The 26,542-nt window shown below is 38.4% G+C and overlaps 1 protein-coding gene across 1 annotated transcript; it reads right to left on the bottom strand.

Moving 5' to 3' along the window:
• Positions 1–19,285: 19,285 nt before the first annotated feature.
• On the bottom strand, positions 19,286–25,555 carry LOC149010834 (uncharacterized). Its single transcript, XM_089162482.1, is given in 8 exon segments — positions 19,286–19,763; positions 19,985–20,523; positions 22,224–22,299; positions 22,466–22,912; positions 23,048–23,633; positions 23,636–23,942; positions 24,045–24,094; positions 24,097–25,555. Coding segments are annotated over 8 exon segments (3,942 nt in total).
• Positions 25,556–26,542: the final 987 nt, after the last annotated feature.

Here is a 26,542-nt window from a genome sequence, read left to right on the forward strand (position 1 = left end):
AGGTATCAAGATCCAAATTAGGAAACAAAAAGTTACCATAATTAACTCAACCATGGATCTTGATGAATTTGAAATAGAAAACAAAGACAAGAACAATAGGAGGATGGATCATTGCTTTCGGTAATGGTATCATGAAAACATACATAGATCTTCATGGAATAAGGCTTAGAAGTATAAATCTAAATAAGGAAATAAAACCTACCATATATGTAACTACCATGCATCATGAAGAACACATAGTATGGTAGAAGAGAACAACTAGAAATCTATAGATTATGGATCATGGGAAGAAAACACAGTAATTAACTACTAACATGACCAACATAGAAGATCCAAAGAGATCGAATTCAGATTAGAAGTTTAACGAGAGATTAGATCATGGTTTGATCATGATTCCTTCAAAAGCTTGCAATGATCATGGTTAAGATCATTGTTCTAGCCTCAAATCCTTAGGATGATCATGAGAACATGTTCGAGAGATGTTTGCAACAGAGAATGCAACATCTCTTCTACTGTCTCAACTCAAAAAGGAAAGAAAAACAAAGATGGAGGAGAAGAAGAGAGAGTAGACATACCTTTTGATGCAAAAAGAAGAGTTTCGACGAAGATCCGTCAAGAAAACACCAAGGATGCAAGAGAGATGACTTGCAGAGGTCTTTGGTTCGTTCCGGAGAGTTTGGAGGCAGCAAATACGAAGTGGACTCGAGATTGGACTTAAATAGAGCAAGAAAAACCTAATTGCCAAAGACAGCACTCATTGGTCGAGTGGATTGGTCGATCTGTGCCCATCGACCAATCAGTCGACCAATGCTGACAGCAAGACCAAAACAGGGAATTGAAGGTCCAGATCAAATCCAATTCAAAAGGGGTTTTACACACAAGTCAAGTGACTTACCTAATAGGTAGAAATGCCTTCAAACCAAGATAGAGAACACTCCAAGTCCATCAACTAATTAGATCTTCATCAGGATTCAGTTTCCATAAATAGAACCTCATCATCAACTTTCATGGATTCAAAGCCAGACACCAAGTCTTCTACTGGGATGGCCCAAAGCTGACTTCTTACTTTACTTCGGGTCATCGGACCTACAAATAACAAGGTTTCCGGGTCAAGGTTAGGGCTGGGTTTTACACATCAACCCTATTGGTCATCTACAAATAGTATACGGGAAGCTCTCACGTCCTCTCACGGGTTGGTTACCGGTCTTGAGTGCCCATGAGCCCAAGTCTAGCTATTTGCAACCCTACCAATAAATGGCCCCTTTCGGTATCCGTAGTATGATTTATGTCCTCTCACGGGGTGGTTACCGGTCTTGAGCGCCCATCAAACCATACTACTACCACGGGTCGTTTGGTTTCAATGCCCTTCCGATTCAAGTTTGATACAATGGGGATGTCCTAACCAACACATCTAGATAAGTCCTATGTATGTCATCCAATAATTCGGGAAAGCGTCGATGGGCATCTTCAGAGAACATCCCATACTATTCCCTCTGATGTCCAAGGATAGAAATCTCAAAAGGACATTCCCCAATCCCAAATCATACTTATCCAATCACATTCTCAGTTCATCATATCATACACACATGATACATCATCATATTGAAAGATACGTCCTAACATCACATGATCAAATGCATAAGTAAATAACAAGAATGAATAGACATGATAATAAAAGTAAATAAACAAGGTGCTATTGTCATAGGGTAACTACAATAGTCATATGATGTCTAAGTACAACTAATAAGCTGAGCCTACTAAGTTGCCAACATCAGTGTAACAATCACATAGTCTATGTCATATGGGTATAACCGTCCTTACCTTAAGCCACGATGATGATAATCCAAAGGTCACAAAAGAATGATCCAAAGATGGTATTAAGACCCTAGACAAACATAAATGAAAGATTAGAAAAGAAATCGGGAAAATCGGAGGTCGAACGAATCAAATCGGCAAAGTACACAATTTAGCAACTGCTTGGCTGACTGACTTGGTCGAATGACCCAATCGTCCAAACAGTCGACCAAGTGAACAATGTCGGGGCTGAATAGTGCTTTTTGGCCTGAAATCTATCTTCCGGGGCTCGGATCGATCCGAAACTTGGAGGGATTCATTGTAACAGTATAAGAACACTACATAACAAGAATTAGCCTAATCCAATGGCCCAATTGAAAACCCCCAATTTGAAACCCTAAGTTCTAAAGACAAGAATCATAGCATCAATTGAAATCAAATGTAAATGCAAGGAACATTAGGGAATTCAAGTAATGAAATGATGGACAATAGATTAGGATCAATTACTAACCTAAAATCAGACTTGGCATACAATAGAAATCAGATTAGGTGATAAAATCATGATGCTAGGAAGGAAATCATGGTAATGCAATGATAAGAATCAAATGGGAGCATAGCATTAATTGGGTGAGAGGAGTTTAAGCAAATGTAAAGGGGGAAACACATGAAGAGGTGGTTGCAAGGTTGCAGCACCATCGTCATGGCCTCAACAGCAATAAAGAGAAGAGGTGAGAGTAGATTAGAGAGTAAGAGAGAGAAAATCCATACCTTGGGGAAGAGATTTGAGAAGAGCGACTATGCTTCTTGAAGGAGACCTTCACCAAAGCCAAGGAATGGTCTTAAGAGGCTCTCTCCACGTTCCAAGAGAGTCCCAACAGTTGAATGGGGTGAAAACCACAAAGTTCCACATAAATAGAACCCAAAATGACCAAAAAACCAGATTTTCTCGGGCTTATAATTCCTTTGGTCGACTGGGTTGGTTGACTGGCTCAGTTGACCAAGCCAATCGACCAAGTAGTGACAGTAACTTGGGGGAGGGAATTGGAGGGCTAGAATAACTCAAATTGAGGTGGGTTTTTCCTACAAGTCTAGATCAGAGGAGTACCTTCGAATCATGTTCGGGAGTGCATTAGGTCCACCAACTAAGCTCTCCTTCTTTAGGTTGCAGATTCAAGACTAACAGTGACAATGCTTCCAAGTATGGAGCACCATCAACAATATCCAAGGGTTTCGGGTCAAACACCAGGATCAACACTAAGGGAGAGGCTTGGCTTGACTTTCTAGGGTCTTCTAAACATATCTAAGCTGAACTTTGGGTCCCACTTCAAGGTCAAACACAAACAAGCCTTTCTTCACTCAAAACAAATAGGATGTCCTAGCTAGGTTTGTGCTGGGTTTCACACTCTTGCTCTTCTCCAGTACTCCATCCAGTGGTAGATTTGACCACGAAGTCCGCCAGTGCCTGTCCCTTTATAGCAGTCCTTGGTTGGAAGTCAACCTGATGTTCACTCAGCTCAATTTCCCAAGTGACCATTCTTCCTGCTAAGTCTAGGCGATGAAGGATATTTTTTAAGGGAGCATTGGTGAGAATTATTACTGGATGAGCTTGGAAGTAAGGCCTTAGTTTCCAGATGGATACTATCACTACTAAGGCAAGCTTCTCTATCTCAGGATATCCAGTCTCAGCATCTAAAAGAACATGAGAGACGTAATAAACAGGATTTTGGATGCCTTTTTCTTCTTGAATTAATACTGAACTTACGGTCTTAGAAGATGTGGCAAGATACATATAAAGTCCCTTTCCAAGAGTTGGACAGACAAGAATGGTTGAAGAGCTTAATTTGAGCTTTAGTTCCTCAAAGGCTCTCTGGCATTGAGAGCTTTTAGTGCTGTGAAGAAAGGCTGGCAGTGCTCCCCATATTTTGCTAAGAAGCGACTTAAAGCAGCAACTCTTCCTGTCAAGCACTGGATTTCCTTTATGGTGTGAGGTGGCTGCATATCCATGATGGCCTTGATCTTTTCGGGATTTTCTTCAATACCTCTTTGTGAAACCATAAGCCTAGGAACTTCCCTGGATAAGACTCCAAAAGCACAATTCTCGGGGTTCAAGCACATCTTGTGTTCTCAGAGGACATTGAATACCTTTGACAAGTCATTGAAGTGGTCTTTCTGCTGAATATTTTTGACCAACATGTCGTCTACATAGACTTCCATGTTGTGCCCAATCTACTTGGCGAAGATCTTGTTGACAGCACGCTGATAAGTGGCTCCAGCATTTTTCAAACCAAATGGCATGACTCTATAATAGTAGCTTTCCTGATTAGTCATAAATGTTGTATGGATCTCGTCTTCTGGCTTCATCATGATTTGATTGTATACAGAGCAGGCATACATGAAACTTAGCACTTCATGGCTTGTTGTTGCATCAATTAAGAGGTCAATGCGAGGCAGGGGGTAGCAATCTTTTGGACAAGCTTTGTTGAGATCTGTGTAGTTTGTACATATTCTCCACTTTCCATTGGTTTTCTTTACCATTACCACATTCGTCAACCACTTAGGACACTCAATTGGATAGATGAATCTAGACTTTGCTAGCTTCTCGACTTCCAGCTGAATAGCATGTTGCTTCTCAATGGAGGAATTTCTCCTTCTTTGAACTACATCTGTAGCTCCTTTGCTAATCCAACGACTATGCTCAGCAACATTACAATCAATCCCAGGCATATCTTCAACTGACAACGCAAAGACATCTGCATTCTTGGCTAGAAAGGTGGTTAGCTCCTGTTTGAAGCTTTTTGGTTGTTCTGAACCAATGTTGGTCTCTCTTTTCAGATGATTAAGGCTCAAAGGAACCTTTTGCAACTTCTCAACCGGTTATCCTCGTTGCATCAAACTCTCATCTCTGTCGTCATGTACTTCCTTTTACAGTGGTGGAACTTCTCGGGAAGCCATACATCAAGGCTGCAGTTGGTTGGAATGCCTCTTGGTCAATCTTAAACAAGCGAAAAGCATCCAGAGATAAAATGTATGCTGATGATCCAGTATCAACAAAGACTCTATATATCAGGTGGTTAGCCAACCTAACCTTGATCACAATGGCATCCTCGTGAGGGGTATAGACATCATTGAGCTCCCTCTCGGCAAAAGTGATTGGCTCACTTTAAACAAAGCGTGTCAGTGCAAAGGGCTCAACAACGCCTATGATACGTGTTCCTTGCTTTATTTGCCTCAATGACTCGAGAGTAGGCCTTCAGAATATTGTGTTTATTCTAGAAAGGTCCTTGTCCCTAGGTGCCATTGGAGCTTTCCCTCTTGACTTAGTCCTATCATGTCGAGGAGTCCTACTACGCCTTCTCGGCGGAGGTGAGGCCTCACCACTGTGAGTTGCCTTCACATGCTGATTTAAGTGCCCCCTAGTGACCAACTTCTCAATTTCCACCTTCAACATGTGGCAGTCATTAGTATGATGCCCTATATCTTTGTGGTATTGGCAGTATTTTGTCATGTAAGCCCTATTTTGAGGGCGTGTGTGTAGCTTTCTAGGGGTTTTCAACAACGCTGAATCTTCAGAGTCTCAAATCTGCATCAAAACTGCAGATCGTGACTTGTTCAAAGGAGTGAACACTTCTTCATCCTCCTTGATGAGCACATTTAAGTGTGAAATCTTAGGGCATAAAGCATGCATTTTACACACTTAGAGTAGAGCTACCTTGGGTTTTATGTTGTTTTTGCAGATTTTAGGACTTTTCAAGATTTAAGCAAATATTTGGAGTTTTGGGTATGAATCATGCAATTTTACACGTCAAAAGGTCCATTCAAATTCTCAAATGCGAAAATGGGGCTGATCTGGAGCATGATGGGGCTAGAGATGTGATTATGGGCCAACTCCGAAATATTGAAGAGATAAATAAGGCAAATTTGATCTACGGCTAGGATTATAAATTATCAATCAAATCTACAGAGATATTATTGAGAGAGTCCAAATGGAGAAAAGAGTCCTTGCATACTTCAATATCTTATTTCCTATTTGGGATTTGATTAAAGAAAGAAAAAGAGGAAAAAGAGGAAAAAGAGGAAAAAGAATTATATTTACAGAAGGAAGAGGCAAAAATCCCGTTTTTGAATGTCTCTGTCCAGTTTCGGTCAAGCCCTTCATTGAACGGTCATCCGGTGTCCGATCGTGCTGATTTTTGGAGGAGAGCTTCACGACTTCCTAAACCTCAAATCCACGGTGGAATTATGCATCTGATCTCTTTAAGTCGGTCCGATTGGTACGTCAAAACCATAATTGGCTGAGTCAAATAGGAACCCGGAGTTTGATTCAAATTCTGTGAAGATTCATATCTCATGTAAATTCTATAAAAGGAGAGCATACTCCATCAAAGGAGAACGTGTTTTAGAGCTTAGTAGAAGCATTATTTCTTCTCTCTTCAGTTTATTTAGGCTTTCTCTAGTTTTCTTTGCTTGCATTTGTGAGATTTAAATTTCTAGATTGAATGTTTAGGTTTAATTTTTCTATGTAATGCAATTCAAGTTCAAGTTTCAAGTTTTAAGATTCATTTTTTTCTAGGTCTAGCAATTGCAGATCTAGATCATTCTAGATCTAGATCTTGTTGTTAGGGTTGGTTGAGATTCGAATCGTTTGTTCAATTCACAAGTAAGTAACCTTCTTCAATAATCTTCTCTCCTCCCTCCATTCCCACTTCTATCTACCCCTCCATATTCTTAATTTAGGATTTACTTTCAACATTTATTTATTGTTCTCCCTTCCCCTGGGTCCTTGATCAGAGATGCCTACAGTCGTGCCTCTCTTTGGTTAAGGTTTCCCTTTCCTTTTATTACTATGTTATTTACTTTCTGCAATTTACTTTCAACATTTATTTATTGTTCTCCCTTCCCCTGGGTCCTTGATCAAATATGCCTACAGTCGTGCCTCTCTTTGGTTAAGGTTTCCCTTTCATTTTATTGCTTTAATTATTTCTTTTTTGCAATTTCTTTTTCTCTAATATCTGTTCCCCCGATCGGTGGACTGTAAGCTACGGCAAAGGGTCCATGGTCAAAGTCATTATAATTATAATCCCCTTCCCTAGATCCAGAGCTGACACTCGGATCACTTCCCTTTTATTTTTATTTATTTATTATTCACATTTTTTCTGCCTTTATTAATTATGTGTTGATTATGTTTGCTTTAATTTTCTTTTCAATTTGATTGCATTAGATGTATGGATTAGGACCGTTCGTTTAGTTTAATTATGTAATTAACAAATTTTAATCATTGCACTCTCGCATTATCATTAAGAAGTTAATTCTAAAGTTGCATATCTCCTTGAGATCGACCCGTTAGCTACACAATATCGTGTGCTTGCGGTTACTTTTAATTTCACAAACAAGTTTTTGGCGCTGTTGCCGGGGAGGTATTAATCCACTTAATTTTTCTCATTCTTAGGTAAATCGAAGTGAAAAAAATTTAAAAAAAAAAATCAAAGATATTACTCTTAATTTGAGTAAAAACAAAAACGTATAGTAGTCCCCACTCTACTACAAAATCCATAGGATTCGATTATAGGTGGCTCCGAAGAATATACGGATTACCTTGCTGTCAAACCTATACAACGCTCAGCTATACGGCAACCTTACAACTTTGGAATCATTGTTTCAATCTTTGTAGTGGGGAAATTCACTACTTTTCCTTTTGTTTTTATTATTTTCTTTTCTTGTTTAGTTACTTTATTTAATATATATATATATATATATATATATATATATTAAAAATTTTCATTCTCCCATAAGAGCCTTTAATTGCATTAGGTGGTTAGTGCATGTGTATTTGGACTTGTGATTCCACAAATCGAATTGTCCGAGTGTCTACCTTGCCCATGGAAGACCTACCTCCACCTAAGAGTCTTAGAAATAGATTTTATCCAACTCGATCTGCACAACCCTCCTATATACGTTTACTTGATGTGAGAGGTAATAATTTTGAACTTAAATCTCATTACCTGTCTATGTTACCCCAATTTCATGGGTTACTTGATCAAGATGCATATTTGTTCCTTAGGGTGTTTGAGGATGTTTGTGTCCTTATGAAGGTACAACAACTCACTGATGATGCTGTAAGACTATGGTTTATTACATTTGCATTAAAGGACCAAGCCAAAAAGTGGCTTTATATACCTAGGATAGCATTACCACATGGGAACAATTTATTGTCCTATTCTTGAAGAAATTATTTCCTTTCTCTAAGACGAATAAAATAAGAAATGATATTCTTCAATTTCGTCAAAAACCCAATGAGTCCTTTGCTAAGGTAATGGAGAGGTTTTAAAGCCTTCTCCAAGAATGCCCTCACCATGGTATAGAATTATGGCATTTATGCCAAATAATTTATGAGGGTATCGATTATCAAACAAAGCAATATTTAGAATCTATGTGCCCCACAGGATTTACATCGTTCACTGATGATTTCGAAGCTTGGGAATTTCCCTTAGACCTAGCAGATAGAACTAGGGAATGGGAGTCAACCCAAGAATTTGAAAGGACTAGTAGGGGATTTTTTGTTGATAGCCAAGTTCATAAAGAATCACAAATAGATAATCTTTTGAAAAAGTTAGAGACTTTGGTAGTTAAAGTTACACCACCACCACCTAGTCAAGCACATTTTATTGACAAATCTATTGCTATGTGTGCATGGTGTCAATCTCCTACACATGTAATTGAGGAATGCCCAAACTATTCTGGAGGCCAACATGAAAATGTCAGTGCGATGTTTCCAAACCCGTACAGTAACACGTACAATCCTGGGTGGAAGAATCATCCTAACTTTTCATGGTCTCAAGGGTAAAACCAAAATAGATTAAGCAATTATTCCACACAAAATCACTTTGGTGCCCCTAAAAACCAAAGTGCACAATTTTCTCATAATCAAAATTTCTAGTTCCCTCAAGCCCCTAATTTCAGAATGCCAATTTAGCTAAGCCTGACAATCCACCTATTGTGCCTCGTATGCCTCATATTGCACAAAATCAATCACCACCTGGTTTCAATAGAGGTAATAATCCAGAGTTTTCTCATCTTTCTACCTTAGAGAAGAATATGAAAGTAATTTCCAGCACCTTCATGACTTCTTTGCATAATATGAAAAAACAAATTTCCACTCTAGCAAGTGCTTTGTCTGAGCGAGAAAAAGGAAAAATGCCTAGCTAGCTTGAGTTAAATCCTAGGACTCAGATTCAACAAGGGTCACCAAATCAAGTCAACCAAGTTGAAACCACCTCTTCTTCTTTAAAGCCAATTACTTCTATGTATGCACTGAGAAGTGGAAAAGGGTATTTAATATGTGAATCTCCTATTACTGACCAGAGCAAAATTAGTGGCCATCATGATGCGGAGAATGTTCAAGTATCTCTTAATGAGGGTTTGTTTGAAGAACCCTTAGAAGTTGAGGAGGAACCAATTACTTTAGAGATACCTAAGTTTGATGAATCATTATCTGAAACCTTGAGAAAAGAACAAACTTCGAATGAGAGATCTTATGTACCTAAGGCCCCATTCCTAGCCGATTAGCAAGTAACAAAAGGAATGAAAATGTTGACAAAATTTAGAAGTTTTAAAAAATGTGAGTATCAACATTCCACTTTAGATGCTATTTCTCAAGTCCCATTTTATGCTATGGTTTTTAAAGACTTGTGTACTCAAAAGAGAACCACGAATGTCCCAAAGAAGGCCTTTTTAACAAAAAACATGAGATCAATCATCTCAGAACAAGTCCCAATTAAGTATAGAGATCCAGGAAGTCCAACAATTGCATGTGTTATTGGTGATAAAACAATAGAGCATGCTTTACTAGACCTGGGTGCTAGTGTTAATTTATTTCCATATACTGTTTATAAACAATTGGGTCTTGGGGAACTCAAACCAACCTCGGTTACTCTCCAGTTGGCTGATAGATCTGTTAAAATACCCAATGGAATAATTGAAGATGTGTTAATTCGAGTAAGAGAATTTGTTTTTCCTGTTGATTTCATTGTCTTAGACACACATCCAGTTACAAATCTTAAGGACCAAATTCCTGTGATATTAGGGAGACCGTTTTTAGCTACAAGCAATGCCCTTATTCATTGTCGAAATGGTCTTTTGAGGTTATCATTTAGGAGTACATCCATTGAGTTCAATGTCTTTAGGTTGGGGAAACAACCAAACTTTTCTGAGAATATTAGTATATTGCAAAGCATTTCTAATGATATTCATTTCTCCATTGAAAAAGGTTTTGAGGATGATTTTTACACTTCTTTGGAAGAACTAGAGGATATAGGGAGTGATTTTTTTTCTGATATGATGAGCTTGCAACAATTTAATGAACCACTTGGTAAGTTGTCTAGAAATCTTCCTGTCCCATCTGTGGTTGAGGCCCCCCAACTCGAATTGAAACCTTTGCCTTCGATTCTTCGGTATGCTTTTCTAGGCCCCAAGGAAACTCTTCCTGTAATCATTACCTCTGATCTTACCAAAGACCAAGAGGATGAGCTTCTTAGTTTGCTTAAAGACAATCAAGAAGCCATAGGTTGGCAAACGGCCGACATTAAAGGAATTAATCCCTCCATGTTCAACATCATATAATTTGATTGATGGATCAGAACCCTCTAGGGAGCCCCAAAGAAGGGCTAATCCTGTGATGAAAAAAGCCATTCACAAAGAAGTGTTGAAATGCATGGATAATGGGATTATCTATCCCATATCAGATAGCCAGTGGGTAAGCCCAGTCCAAGTTGTTCCTAAGAAGTCCAGAGTCACAATAGTTACATCTACTACCAATGAGCTCATCCTGTCACATCCTCCCAGCCGGTACCCTAACTGCAATACCCGAAAGTGTGATCCACAGCCCTAAAGATCAAGTTTAGGAACGATCATATCCATTTAGCACAATAACAAATCAAAAGCAAGAACAAATCATTGTATTCTAATAAGTTAATAATAAAATTCAAGAAAAGATCTCAAAAGAATCACTAAGAATATCAGAGTGCGAAAACATGATACCAAATCAAAAGACAACTGTAGAGTATAGCGGAAATATACTCCACAACATATGCGGAAGGTAGATCGAAATCTAAGTAAAGCTCTAAGCTAATACAAGTAAAGTAAAAGATAAGTCTAGAAGAAACAAAAGAAATCTAATCCACATCTTCAGTCTGCTCTTCTTCATCTTCAGTCTTCATCTTCTTCACCTTGCCCTTCCTTATATGGACCGTCATCATATTTCAAACCTGCAGAGAAGTCTAACAAAAGATATGGTACAAAAGGAGTGAGTTTCGAAAGAAACCCAGTAAGGCAGTTAAATCCATAATAACATAAATGGCAGGATTTCAGAACAAACATAAATGCAATATGGTATGAGACAAACAATGAATGTATGAATCTAACTCTATGTATGCTGGTCTCTATTGGCAGACATGCTTTAAGTCATAGCACCGTACTTCTTTAGGAAACTCTCATTCACTCATCATCAGTTGGTAATGGGTCCGGCATCCCTCGGGACATTCCATGGCTGGGGGTATAGGTCACCACTCTCTCACATCACCATTGGTCTAAGTACCGGCGCATGTCAGGGTAAAGCCTAGCCAAATGCAAGTCTTCTACTTAGTTACATCAAGTCAGATCTAGATATGTCCATTCCTCGTCCCTGACGATCCTTTCCGGTATCCTTCACACTAGAGTCCTCATAGTCCCTGACTACGGACTCATCAACCCTATTGGTTATCCACATATGGTAAACAGGAAGCTCTCACGTCCTCTTAGGGGTTGGTTACCGGTCTTAAGCGCCCGTGAGCCCAAGTCTATCCATATGCAACCCTCCAATAAATGGCCCCCACAATGTGATTCCTGTCCTCTCACGGGTTGGTTACCGGTCTTGAGCGCCCATGAATCCCCATTGCTACCACGGGTCGTTCGGTCTCAATACCCTTCCGAATTGGGTCTGATATAACGGGTTATTCCTAGCCAACACTGCTAGACAGCCCTAGGTATGAAAATCAATAGTTCAAGAAGGTGTCAATGGGCATCTTCGGAGAATATCCCATACTATTCCCTTCGATGTCCAAGGAGAGAAGTGTCAAAAGGACACCTCTCCTTCCCGAACCATACTTAATCAATCACAATCACAAATCAATCATATCATACACATTTACAGTATATAGAAAATATACCATAATAAGATTCATCTCATATACAGTTGACAAATAAAGACTTTCATAAACTAAAGAAAGCAAGTAAATAATGCTACCGTAATTAAAGTAAGTGCAGCAGTAATATATTCATAAAAGAATGTAATTATGGTAACAAATCCAAAAGATTCTAATATAGAAACTAAAATCACACAATCTATGCTATTATAGAAGTAACCATCCTTACCTTATATAACTTGAAGAGAATCTCCAAGGATCAAGGAGAATCTTCCCAAACTTGGCAAGAAGGTCCTAAACAAGTATATATATCATATTAGGAAAGAAACCTAGAAGGAAAGATATCAAAACATCCAAAACAAACCAAATCTGGAGTTGCTGTACTCATTGGTCGATTGGATTGGTCTACTGTCTCAGTCGACCAATGAGTCGACCAATAGAGAAATCAGAGTTTGTAGAATATAGAACCGAATTTGGTGGTTCAAAAAGGGTACCAAACAGAGGGGAAACTACTATGAAAGTATCCTAGTATATAGAGGACTTCAAAACACTAATCAAATCAAGTCTTCAAGTTACAAATTAGGAAACAAAAGTTACCGTAATTAGATCAATCATGGTTCTTGAAGAATTTATAGTAAAAATCATGGACAAGAACGATAGGATGATGGATCATAGGTTGTGATAAAGAAATCATGAAAAGCATGCATAGATTTTCAAGAAAAATATATCTAAGACTGAAGAACATGAATCTAAATAAGGAAACAAAACTTACCATAAATGTATCAGTCATGGTTCTTGGAGAAAGCATGGTATGATCAAGAAGAAAGAACTAGAGATTGATAGGTTACAACTCTTGTAAAGAAAACACAGCGATTGACTACTAATATGATCAATAAAACAGATCTAAGAAGATCAGAATTTGAATCAAAAGATGAACAAAGACAAGATCATGATTTAGATCATGATTCCTTCAAAAGCTTGCAATGATCATGATTAAGAACATTGCATTAGCCATTAGTCCTTAGGAAGATCATGAGGGATGAGTAGAGAGATGTTTGCAACAGAGAATGCAGCATCTTCTCTACTGTCTCAGCCCAAAAAGGAAAGAAAAACAGAGATGGAGAAGAAGAAGAGAGTGTAGACATACCTTTGATGCAAGAGGAAGAAGATTACTTGAGTTCTTGCGAGAGATCAACCAAGGATGCAAGGAAATTGATTAGAATGGAGTTCTAACTCGTTCCAGAGGCTTAGGAGGCAGAGGAGACGAACTAATCCCGAGATTGGACTTAAATAGAGCAAGAAAGACCTAAATCCGGAAAACAGATCTCATTGGTCGATTGGATTGGTCCACTGGCCCCGTCGACCAATGGAGACAGCAAGGTACAGATTGCACTGTTTTGGTCATAACTTCTTCGTTTGAAGTCCGATTGATCCGAAATTCGAAAGGGAACTTCACACAAACCTAATAAGACTATCTAGCATGAATTGGGCATCATCCATGGTCCAAAAATCAGTACTTTATAATTTGGAACATGAGTTTCTAAATTGGAAACAACATGGTTCTCATAGCAAACTCACCATGGATTCAAGGGAAGAATTAGAGAGAACAAGGCTTCTCTCTAATGGAATATCAAGAACATATTAGAGGAAAGAATAACTAAATAGAAAATCAAAAGAATACTAATCCTAGAATGAGAGGAATCAAAAATAGAAACTTACTAGAATGCTTATATCAATGGTCAACATAGAAGGCTAAAATGGCTAGAAAGAAAGGGGAATTGATTCAAGGAGATGAAATGCATTGGAACAGCAGCAAAGGCTAAGATCAAGCATGATAAACATTAATTAGAATAGAAGCTACAGTAGAATGGTCATGCTGTCCAAAATTCAATCAAAATCAATGAAGAATTGAGGAGATTCACCATGTGGTTTCAAGGAATGCATAGAGTGATTGGGAGTTCACTCTAAGACATAAGGAGATTAGAGAATAGGTAGTTATAGTAGTGTAACACCTTCTCCACAATCAAAACATCAAGATAGAACAGTAAGAAGAAGAAAAGAGAGAAGAAGGAGATAGAACACTGAAATCAAGGTCCAACTTCAAGATGTAACATTAAACTAACCTTTCTTCACCCAAAATAGATAGGGTGTCCTTGCTAGGTTTGGGCTGGATTTCACACATCCCAACTCATATTCAAACTGGTTGGCGTGTTTGTATTGATTACCGGAAGCTTAATGTAGCATCTCATAAGGATCATTTTCCTTTGCCTTTCATTGATCAAATGTTAGAACGTTTAGCCAGCCATGCTTATTATTGTTTCCTTGATGGTTATTCTGGCTATAATCAAATCCCTATAGCACCAGAAGACCAAGACAAAACCACATTCACATGCCCATATGGAACATATGCCTATCGACGCATGCCCTTTGGGTTATGCAATGGTCCTGCCACATTCCAATGATGCATGATGAGCAATCTCAGATATGGTAGAGATTATTTGGAAGTATTTGTGGATGATTTCTCTGTTCATGGGTCTACCTTTTCTGATTGCCTTCACCATCTCCGCTTAGTTCTTGAACGTAGTAGAGCCAAAAATTTAGTTCTTAATTGGGAGAAATGTCACTTCATGGTGAAGAGTGGAATAGTCTTAGGTCATATTGTTTCTAAGGAAGGAATTATGGTTGATAAGTCTAAGGTTGATCTTATCTCTAATTTACCATCACCTAAGAGTGTCAAGGATGTTAGATCATTTCTAGGTCATGCTGGTTTTTACCGCCGCTTTATAAAGGACTTTAGCAAGATAGCCAAACCATTAACTTCATTACTTGCTAAAGATGTTCCCTTTCATTTTACCTTTGAGTGCTTACTATGTTTTGAACTGTTGAAAGAGAAGCTCTCCATTGCTCCTATAATACAAGCACCAAATTGGTTAGAACCCTTTGAGTTAATGTGTGATGCTTCTGACTATGCTTTAGGGGCAATTCTAGGTCAAAGGCTAAATAAGATGCCCACTGTGATTTCTTATGCAAGTCAAACCCTTAATGATGCACAACTTAACTATACAACAACTGAAAAAGAATTTTTGGCTGTTGTGTTTGCATTAGAGAAGTTCCGCCCATATTTGATAAGTAGTCATGTAATTGTTTACACTAATCATTCAGCTATCAAATATTTGCTACAGAAGAAGGATGCAAAATCCCAACTCATTTGTTGGGTCTTGCTACTACAAGAGTTTGACTTAGAAATTAGGGACAAAAAGGGAACTGAAAATTTAGTTGCAGACCATCTATCCCGCCTTTCTAATTCTAGAAAGGAAGAGAGTCCAATTCTAGAAACATTTCCAGATGAGCAATTGTTATTAGTAAACACAATACCTTGGTATGCAGGTATTGTCAATTATCTTATGACCAATGAAACCCCATCCCATTGGTCCACCCAAGATAAATATCGGTTCCATTCACAAGTGAAATATTTTTCTGGGATGATCCATACTTGTTTAAAATAGGTTCAGATCAAATCATTAGGCATTGCATACCTGAGCATGAACAAATGTCTGTTCTTTCATTTTTCCATGATCATGCCTGTGGGGGTCATTTTGGGCCTAGGAAAACTGCAGAAAAAGTGCTTCAATGTGGGTTCAATTGACCTAGAATATTTAAGGATTCTTTTTTTTTTTTTTTTTTTTTGGGCAGAGCTTGCAAAGCTTGTCAATCCCTTGGTCGAGTGACCAAAAGGAACACGATGCCCCTGAATCCAATTTTAATTGTTGAAAATTTTTATGTCTGGGGTATTGATTTTATGGGACCATTCCCTAATTCTTACGGGAATCTATATATTCTGTTGGCTGTCGATCATGAGCAAATGGATAGAGGCCATAGCTTGTAAATCAAATGATCACAAAGTGGTAGTCAAGTTTTTAAGGGAAAATATCTTCTCTCGTTTTGGCACTCCTCGTGCTCTGATTAGTGATAGGGGCAAGCATTTCTATAATTGGCCTTTTGAGGCCTTGATGAAAAAAATATGGAATTTGAAGCATTTGGAACATCACCGGCTTAAGTTCAAAGTGTAAGGCTTGAATATCTGGCCGTACTATGCTTGGATTCAGCTCATGCAACATGGGGACAGCATATGCTCTGATGGCTCTACCTCTATCATCACCCTCAGCTGCCATATTATTCTCATTATTATTCAATCCATTTCTCATTGCTTCAGCCATTGTTGGAACTGCTGCTAGGCCTCGCTGCTCCCTTCTTCTAGCTCGAAATGTCCTTTCTATTTCGATATCAAAGGGTGCCAACTCGAGAGCGGGGAAGGTGCAAACAGAAGGGAAAGCCCCGGGAAAAAAAAAAAAAAAAAAAAAAAAAAAAAAAAATTTAAAAAAAAAAAAAAAAAAATTATAAATAAAAATAAAAAAAAAAATTATTTTAATATGCTTTAACAAAACCTTTTGCTTGTATCTCAAGATATTACGCAAGTATACGTATCGCAATCAAGTAATAAATGATAAGTACAAAATCGATCCCACAGATAATTATATCCTTAACTTTCAATGTAAAAGTAAAATTGATTTAAATGAAATTAACAAGGTTGATTGGTGATTAACTAACTAAATAACCAAATGACAGGTAAAGAAAACTAAGGAACTAAAATGTAGATTAAGCAATGGAAGAAACTTAATGAGTGACAAGTGTGTTAGGAATCAAGTTTCCCTTCCCCTGAATTTTATAACACAAATACTAAAGCAATACTACAACCCCAAGATAAATCAAGAACTTGGAATGAATGGTACTATGGTATTTTCCAATACACATAAGCTAGCATCCTAAGTCAACATCTGCATATTCCTATGAAGAATTGAATTAAGTATGCAATTTAAACCCAATCCAATCAATGGTAATGTGAGGTAATTGGGTATTCCTACCCAACCTACTAATTAACACAACCTAATTAAAGATGATGCTAACTCACACAATTCAACAAACACCTAGACTTCATTAATTTTCCAATTAATGAAATCATAACATTCATTCAAGAAAGATCATTCAAGAACTGAAATTAGTCAATATAACATGCTGAATTCATTAACAATAAAGTGGATTGCAATAAAACTAAAGAACACATGATTAGTTACATATCAAAATTCAGGTTTAGGTACTACTATCATCCCAACACAGCTAAGATTTAGCCCATAACAGAATTCAAATGCATAAAACCAAGTATAGTTGACATGAGACTAGAAAGTAAGAAGATAGAGTTATAAAAACAAGAATAAACTAAAGCTTCCTTGCTTCCACAAGAGCTCCAGCCTTCTTCTCTAGCAAATCAGCAACTCCAGCAGCTCCTTGCTTCCACAAGAGCTCCAGCATTGGTTCTATCTTCCCTCCTCTCAGCCGAGTCTCTATTCCCAACCTTAGCTGAATGTGGTTCCCCTTTTCTCTTTGCCTCTCTTCTCTTTCTTCCATAAATGTCTTCAATCATTAGGTTAGATTCTGGCCATAGGATTAGAACTTTCCTCCTGAGATCAAGGGCTGAAAACCATCATGTATTTGCAAGAATTTTGTCCATTTAAGTTAGCCCTTTTTGGTCAATTCCATTTGAATTGGATCTGAGAATATTTTGCTCCGTTGTTGTAACAATGCAGCAACAACTCTTCAACAAAGTTAGAGGACAGGTTCTTCTATTATGAATCTTCACCTAAAAATTCAAGAGAAAGAGAAACAGTCAAATTCATCCATAAAAAGAAGGGAAATTCATGTAATGGTGATAATAATGAACTAAACAAAATGCAACATGTTAAAACTAAATAAGACAACACCTAATGAATACTATCACTAAAACAAAGACAAAATACTCTTAAATCAAGCAATCTCAAGTATAAAAGTTATGAATCTTAACTCTATGAAATAGAGTTATCACACCCCCAAACTTAAGACATTGCTTGACCTCGAGCAATAAAGACAAATGAAAACAACAACTAACTACTAATGAAAGCATTAAAAAATCAAAAGAAAAGAAAAGCAATAACCTGGCTTAATCATGCATTAGGATGAGTGTTAGACAAAAGTTGCCTCTCAATCTTTTTCTAAATTTTCAGATCCAACACGTCTGGCCAATAACACTTAGATGTCATACTTTACTCATCAGGATGCTATCAAGTGTGTGTGTGAAAGTTAAGGATCTTGCCCCAGATCACCCTAGTCTAAGCTGAATCATGGCCATCAAGTTTAGTTCATTGATCTAATATGTTGACCAAATGATTACCTCTCCACTAATTAGGAATCCATATCCTTTTACACCCCCAAGAACTTGTTTCATACTCTTTTAAGCATTTGACCCCCAAACTTATTCTTTTTGAACCATTTCTTCTTTTATTTTTTATTTTTTATATGAATGTTGTTGTCATCCTGCCTTTTTACGTGAATATCGCTCATTGGTGATGAAGATACCCGGTTACTCAACAAGATCACAAACAAGATTGCCTTGCATGCTCATATTCCGGGCCACCGTTGACGTCAAAAATACACATGGGTTACATGCATATTCCCGGTTACTAGATTGCCCAAAACAGCGGAACATTATTATCCTTTTTTTTATTTTATTTTTATTTTATTTTATGCTCATAATCCGGGCCACCGTTGACGTCAAAAATACACATGGGTTACATGCATATTCCTGGTTACTAGGCAACCCAAATCAGCGGAACATTATTCATTTGGGGAAGGGAAGGGGTCAAACCTCAATCAATATTCACAATACACAAAGTTCTTGGAAACAGCCAAATGGGGATTCCTAATGTGTAAGTCTTGAAGTTCTCATTTAACCAATTCTAAAATCCTAAAAACTCTCACATTGATCCAGCTTTCCCCAGGTTCTCTAGAGCTTGAAACATCACTTGGTGCATCAATAATATGGCATCACAAACATGAGTAAATGCAGACATCATATCATTATAGCAGAATTGTGCTAAGATTTCCAACAAAACCAGAGTAAGAGGCACTGACATTCACATTCCTTAACAACCATCCAAATTTCATGAAAAGCCAGATTAACTACACAAAACATCTACCCAAAACAGCTACTCTAAAACTGGACAGCAACTCTAAACTATACAGCCACAAAAGAAAGCTAAAGAAAATTAAGTAACTGGGGACATCCATAACATGAAGATAACATATGCAATTATTGGAACATTGCAAAACTTACCCCCAAACTAAAGATGAGCAGTGTCCTCACAGCGAAAGAAAGGAAAAGAAAGTAAGGTAATAAAAGGAAAACACAGTAAAAGAAGAGAGAGAACAGAACTTCCCTGAACAAGCTAGGCCTCATCATCATCATCGAAGGAATGGAACTCATCATCAGCAGCAGCTGCAGCAGCTTCAGCTTCATCCTCCTCATCTATATTAGGAATGTAGTTCCCATCTTGGCCCCAAGGATTAGCTAAGAGGTGGTTGGGAAAAGCTAGGAAAGATTGGAACCGGGTGCTATTCATCCTTAAGTTAGACTCAAGGGCGCGATCATGGGCAGCCACATAACGCATATAATCAAGGAAGAGGTCACGAGAAATTTGATGTTCCAACATCATTTGAAATTGGGTGGCTTCTACTTGACTGAGGCGCTGTTCCAATTGAGTGTAACTAGAGGATGGAGCACCAGAGGTAGAGGAAGTGGGAGGAATGGCTGATGCAAGCAATAGGAGGTGGTGCACTGGAAGGGGGAGCTGAACTAGGTGTAAGCATGCGAGTGATACTGAAGTGTGTAATGGCACCTTTGTTAAGTGTATGGACATCAGAAGCCTGCACATCAACATGGTTAGCCAAACATAAAGCAGTAATTAAACATGGAAAAGCTAAACTACCACTCTGCCTAGCAAAGACAAGCAAAAATGGCTTCATGAATGCGATGACCCACATTAACCCGACGCCCCTCCAAAATAGAGTGGAGGAGCAAACCTCTATCCATTGAAACAGTCTGGCTATGCGTGGAGGGCATCAAGTGGGTCTGTAAGAAATGGTACCAAATTTTGGCTGCTGGTTGCAAGGTGTGGCGGGCAATAGTTAATGCACCTTGAGGGGATGAGGACCAATCCGTGCCATGAGAACATAAAGTCTGGATAATGTTATGCATGGCAGTTGGATCTGCCGAAGCAAGATAAGCATTGTGCTCATCCTCCACATTGTCCAATGCATAATAGGAATTAATGGATGGTCCATCTATAGGTATGTGCATCCCCCTAACATATACCTGATCCTGAGATGGGGCAGTTAGATTGGCATAAAATTCGTAGACTAGGGAAGGGATGCAGGCACCAGGATGGATGCAAAATTGTTCCCAATGATGCCCAGCTATAATGGATGGGATGAATGGAAAGGCTTGTGCTTCGGGTTTCAATTTGAATCCCTTCTCCGAAAGAAAGTTCTTGGTGGAGATGGATGTGAAGCGGTTCTTAGCGATGGGAGAGGCAAAATAAGAGGGACCCAGTGAAGCACTAGAACTAGGGTCGGTTCTGCTCTTCTTCTTAGGGGCCATGTCGAATGGAATGCACAAGGTTGGCCCCTAACACCCAAAATTGAATTCAAACAAAAACACTATCAAACTAAACATAAAAAAATAGAAACAGTAGAAGATAAAAAAAAAAAACAACTAATAAAAACAAACTAACACTAAAACACTAAAACAATAAAACAAATAACAAACAAACAAACACTAAAACAAACACCATATCTAAAACAAACAAACACTAAAACAGACCATATCTAAAATAGACCATATCTAACAAAAACAGACACACCATACAAGTAGAAAACAAAAGAAAACAAACAAGTAACAAACAATTATCTACAACTAATCAGACAAATAGCAAGAACAAACAAATAACAAAAACAGAGGAGATGAGCATAGGGTAATGATGACCCATAAATTATGTGTTGGTGTGTGCGAGTGATGGTAGCTCCAAAACAACACCTAAAACAAATGAAAAACTTTGCATATACCCTAACGAAAACAGACACCAAGACAATTTAAGAGCAAACACATAAACCATAAACCAAAAGTGAACATTCGACAAGAACAACACCAACCAATCGAAATGTCACAAATATGGAATGAAAGAAAAGAAATGGGGAGAACACTTAGCTGATGTGGTGTAGGGAAGATGGAAGGTCGAAATACCACAAAAACATGCCTGAAATCCAGTACAGCACCGGTTGTCCTCTGAGAAGTGATTCGATGATGGAATGGGGAAAAAGTTAGGGTTTTTTTTGTGAAAGATGGGCTATCAGTGAAGAAGAAGGTTGCTTTGAAGGGAGAATGTAGGTAAATGGAGGTGTGAAAGTCTTTGAGAAGCAGAAAATGGAAGAAAAAAGGAGGAGGAATCGCAGTGGAGAAGACGATGGTGCTGGTTAGGTGCGAAGAAGTGAGCTTCGAGTGTTTTGGGATTTTGTTTGAAATGAGAAGGTTAATGGGTTGGGGTGGGTATTGGTTCAGAATCGGTTCGAATCAGTATTGGTTCATAATGGTTTAATAGAAGTTTTGAAGTGTATTTTTGATGGGTTGGTTGGGTTTAAGGTTAAACCGGGTCAAGGAGTGGTTTTATCGTTGCTGTGGTGTTGTGGCAGCTTTGCTATAGAAACGAACACAGAATGTAATTTTCAACAGAGAATGTAATGTGTCAACAGAACATGTAAGACCCGTAGCTGAGGATCAAAACTTTGTAGTAGCATTGTGGCCACATCGCGACAACAAAGATAGTGAAATTTGTCTGGATATTGAAACATGCTCTCTGTTCAGTGAGTTTGATTTAATGATAAGTTTGGCAAAACACCCAAGCACTCTCTGTTTGTTCCCCACACTCCCTGCACATCAAAGACACCTGTCAGCAGATTATCTGTCAGTGTTTTTTTTTTTTTTCTTTTCATCACACATTATGAACTACCCATGACTTTATTAAACACCTAATGAACTACTAGCACACAATTAAACTAAAAATAATGAAATCTAAGTGACCTCCCTTCTTTTTAAGCCTCTTGAAAGATGATTGAAGATTTGTCCCGCTCCAATGGTGGTCCCCAATAATGCTTGATTCTCTGCCCATTGACTAGAAATTTCCTGTTAGAGATGCCCTCTTGCAACTCCACTGCTCCATGTGGAAATACTGTCATTATTGTAAAAGGACCTGACCATCTTGATTTCAGCTTTCCTGGAAATAGTTTGAGTCTGGAGTTGAACAGTAGAACTTGCTGACATGGTTCAAATACCCTCTGCAAGATTTTCTTGTCATGCCATTTCTTCACTTTCTCCTTGTAGAGTTTGGCATTCTCATATGCTTGGAGCCTGAATTCATCAAGTTGATGGAGAATTGAATTTCTTAATTGCCTAGTATGCCTTATGCTCTAGTTTCAATGGTAGATGGCAAGCCTTTCCAAACACAAGTTGATATGGTGACATTTCAAAAGGTGTTTTGTAGGCAGTCCGGTTGGCCCAAAGGGAGTCATCTAACCTTATGGACCAATCCTTCCTTGTTGGGTATACTGTTTTCTCCAAAATCAATTTGATTTATCTATTAGAAACTTCAGCTTGCCTATTTGTTTGGGGATGATAGCTTGAGGCAACCTTATGACGAACTCCATATTTAGACAATAGAGCTCCAAGATATTTGTTGCAAAAATGTGAACCTTCATCACTGATTATGGCTCTTGGAGTACCAAATCTAGTGAAGATATTCTTTCTCATGAAGTCAATAACCACCTTGGCATCATTAGTTGAACAAGCAGCAGCCTCCACCCACTTGGATACATAGTCCACTGCTACTAAAATGTAAAGATTGCCATATGAAGGAATAAAAGGCCCCATGAAATCAATTCCCCAAACATTAAACAATTCTACTTTCAAGATATTGGTTAAGGGCATTTCATTCCTTTTGGAGATGTTTCCCACTCTTTGACATCTATCACATTTTTGAATGAATTGATAGGCATCTTTGAACATACTTGGCCAATAAAACCCCGATTGCAAGACCTTTGCTGCTGTCCTATCTCCTTGATAATGTCCACCATATGGGGAGTCATGGCATTGCCTCAACACATCCTCTACTTCTACCTCAGGGATACAACGCCTCAATATTTGATCTGCACATAGCTTGAATAAGAATGGTTCATCCCAGAAATACCTTTTAACCTCATGTAAAAATTTCTTCCTTTGTTGAGTGGGCATCATAGGGGGTAGAAGTCCGCTGGCTAAATAATTAGCAAAATCAGCATACCAAGGTGTTTGTGAGAGGGAAAGAGCAAAGAGTTGTTCATTAGGGAAGACTTCTTTAATTTCAAATTCAGCTGCTTGGTTTGGATTTTCCAACCTAGACAGATGGTCAGCCACTTGATTCTCAGTCCCCTTCCTATCTTTTATCTCCAAATTGAACTCTTGAAGCAATAAGATCCATCTAATCAGCCTTGGTTTAGCATCCTTCTTGTGTATCAAATATTTGATGGCTGAATGATCTGTGAACACAATGACCTTTGCCCCCACTAGATAAGCTCTAAAATTTTCAAATGCAAACACAACTGCCAAGAGTTCTTTTTCGGTGACAGTGTAATTCAGTTGTGCTCCTGATAGGGTCCGACTAGCATAATAGATTGAATGGAATACCTTATTCTTACGCTGTCCCAAACTACTCCTACAGCCCAATCACTAGCATTACACATGACCTCAAAGGGAATAGACCAATCCAGTCCCACAATGATGGGTGTAGAGATTAACTTCTTCTTCAACTCTAGAAATGCTGTCATACATGCTTCATTAAAGCTGAACTGACTTTCTTTTTCAAGCAGGCTACACAATGGTTTAGATATTTGTGAAAAATCTTTTATGAACCTTCTATAAAACCCAGCATGTCCAAGAAAGCTTCTAATCCCTTTCACACTTGATGGTGGTGGTAATTTTTCTATAATGGCAACCTTGGCTTTATCCACTTCTAGACCCTGTTTGGAAACCTTGTGTCCAAGAACAATCCCTTCTTTAACCATAAAATGGCATTTTTCCCAGTTGAGGACTAAATTAGTTTCTTCACATCTCTGTAGAACTTTTGCCAAGTGAGTGAGACATTCAACATAAGTTTCTCCAAAAACTGAAGATCATCCATAAACACCTCTACAAATTGTTCCACCATATCAGTGAAAATGGCCATCATACATCTTTGGAAAGTGGCTAGGGCATTACATAGACCAAAAGGCATTCTTCTAAAGGCAAAGGTACCATATGGGCAAGTGAAAGTGGTCTTATGTTGATCTTCAGGAGCAATGGCTATTTGATTGTAACCTGAGTATCCATCTAAGAAGCAATAATACTCTTTTCCAGCCAATCTATCAAGCATTTGATCAATGAAGGGTAGAGGGAAATGATCTTTCCTTGTAGCCTTGTTGAGCTTCCTATAGTCCATACATATTCTCCACCCACTCACTATCCTTATAGGTATCAGCTCCTTATTATCATTTTCCACAACTATCATTCCTCCTTTCTTGGGGACACATTGTACTAGACTCACCCACTTGCTGTCTGAAATTGGATACACCACCCCAGCATCTAACCATTTAATGATTTCCTTTTTGACCACTTCCTTCATAATTGGATTCAGCCTCCTTTGATGCTCCACAAAATTATTACAGCAGTCTTCCAGCAGAATTTTGTGCATGCAAATTGATGGGCTGATTCCCTTGATATCTGATATGGTCCATCCTAATGCTTTGCTGTATTTCTTCAGCACTTTAATTAACATATCTTCTTGCTCTGCTGTTAGCACTGCTGAAATGATAACTGGAAGTGTCTTTCCTTCACCCAAATAGGCATACCTAAGGTGTCCTGGAAGAGGCTTCAATTCTAACACAGGAGGCTCTTTAATTGATGGCTTAGGAGATTGAGTTGCATGCTCAGATAATACAAGAGGATCAAATCCACTCTTTCTTAATGTCTCAGCTGGTCTTGCATCTAACCATTTAATGTAGCTGGTTGCTTCATCACCCACTTGTGAAATTTCAGATGTTAATGAAAGCTCTAATGGATCTATACTGCCCTTTGTCTCAACTTCTTCTAAAACCAGCTCCTCAATGATATCTACCATTGAGCATTGCTCTATCTCATCTGGAGATTTCATTGCCTGGAGAACATTGAAAATGACTTGCTCTCCATTTACCCTCATAGTTAATTCTCCTTTATGCACATCAATCAAAGTCTTTCCAGTGGCCAAGAAGGGTCTTCCAAGAATGATGGGCACCTCTCTATCAGGTTCAAAATCAAGAACAATGAAATCAGCAGGGAAGATGAACTTATCAACTCTTACCAAGACATCTTCAATTTTTCCTTCGGGATGAGCTAAGGATCTATCAGCCAGCTGAAGTGTTACTGTAGTTGGCCTTGCTTCTCCCACACCAAGCTTCTTGAAGATTGACATTGGCATAAGGTTAATGCTAGCTCCAAGGTCACAAAGGGCTCTCCCAATATAATTTTCTCCAATAGCACAAGGAATGGTGAAACTTCCAGGATCCTTTAATTTTTTAGGAAGCTTGTTCAGCAAGAAGGCACTACTCTCTTGTGTCATGGCTACAGTTTCAAACTCTCCAAATCTCTTTTTTTTAGAAAGGATGTCTTTCATGAATTTCACATAATTTGGCATTTGTTCAAGTGCTTCTACCAATGGTATATTGATGTGGAGCTCCTTCAAAACATCCAAGAATTTCTTGAACTGATGGTTTTGTTGCTGCCTTTGAAATCTTTGAGGAAAGGGGGGTGGTTTATAAGGCACTTTTTCTGGAGAACCCTGTTGCAATGGAGCTGTAGCTGGTGGTTCAGCACTTTGGTTTTCAAAATTAGATTGGTCCTTTTGAACAGGAATAGGCTCCTTCGGTTGACTGGACTTAAAATGAGGTGGCTCTAAATGTTTCCCACTCCGTAATGAAATAACCTTGCAATGCTCTTTGCCTTCACGCCTAGGATTTTCAGTATCACTTGGCAATGATCCTTAAGGTTTGTTGCTTAAAACATTAGCTAGCTGCCCAAGTTGATTCTCCAAATTTCTCAATGAAGATGCTTGGCTCTGAATAATTGCATCATTCTTTGCCATGTCAAAGAATCATGCAATTTTACATGTCAAAAGGTCCATTCAAATTCTCAAATGCGAAAATGGGCCTGATCTGGAGCATGATGGGCTAGAGATGTGATTATGGGCCAACTCCGAAATATTGAAGAGATAAATAAGGCAAATTTGATCTACGGCTAGGATTATAAATTATCAATCAAATCTACAGAGATATTATTGAGAGAGTCCAAATGGAGAAAAGAGTCCTTGCATACTTCAATATCTTATTTCCTATTTGGGATTTGATTAAAGAAAGAAAAAGAGGAAAAAGAATTATATTTACAGAAGGAAGAGGCAAAAATCCCGTTTTTGAATGTCTCTGTCCAGTTTCGGTCAAACCCTTCATCAAACGGTCATCCGGTGTCCGATCGTGCTGATATTTGGAGGAGAGCTTGACGACTTCTTAAAACTCAAATCCAACGGTGGAATTATGCATCTGATCTCTCTAAG

The sequence above is a fragment of the Hakea prostrata genome, chromosome 7 (assembly GCF_041222555.1).
Source record: "Hakea prostrata isolate BN-2017 chromosome 7, UWA_Hpros_2, whole genome shotgun sequence".
NCBI lineage: Eukaryota > Viridiplantae > Streptophyta > Magnoliopsida > Proteales > Proteaceae > Hakea > Hakea prostrata.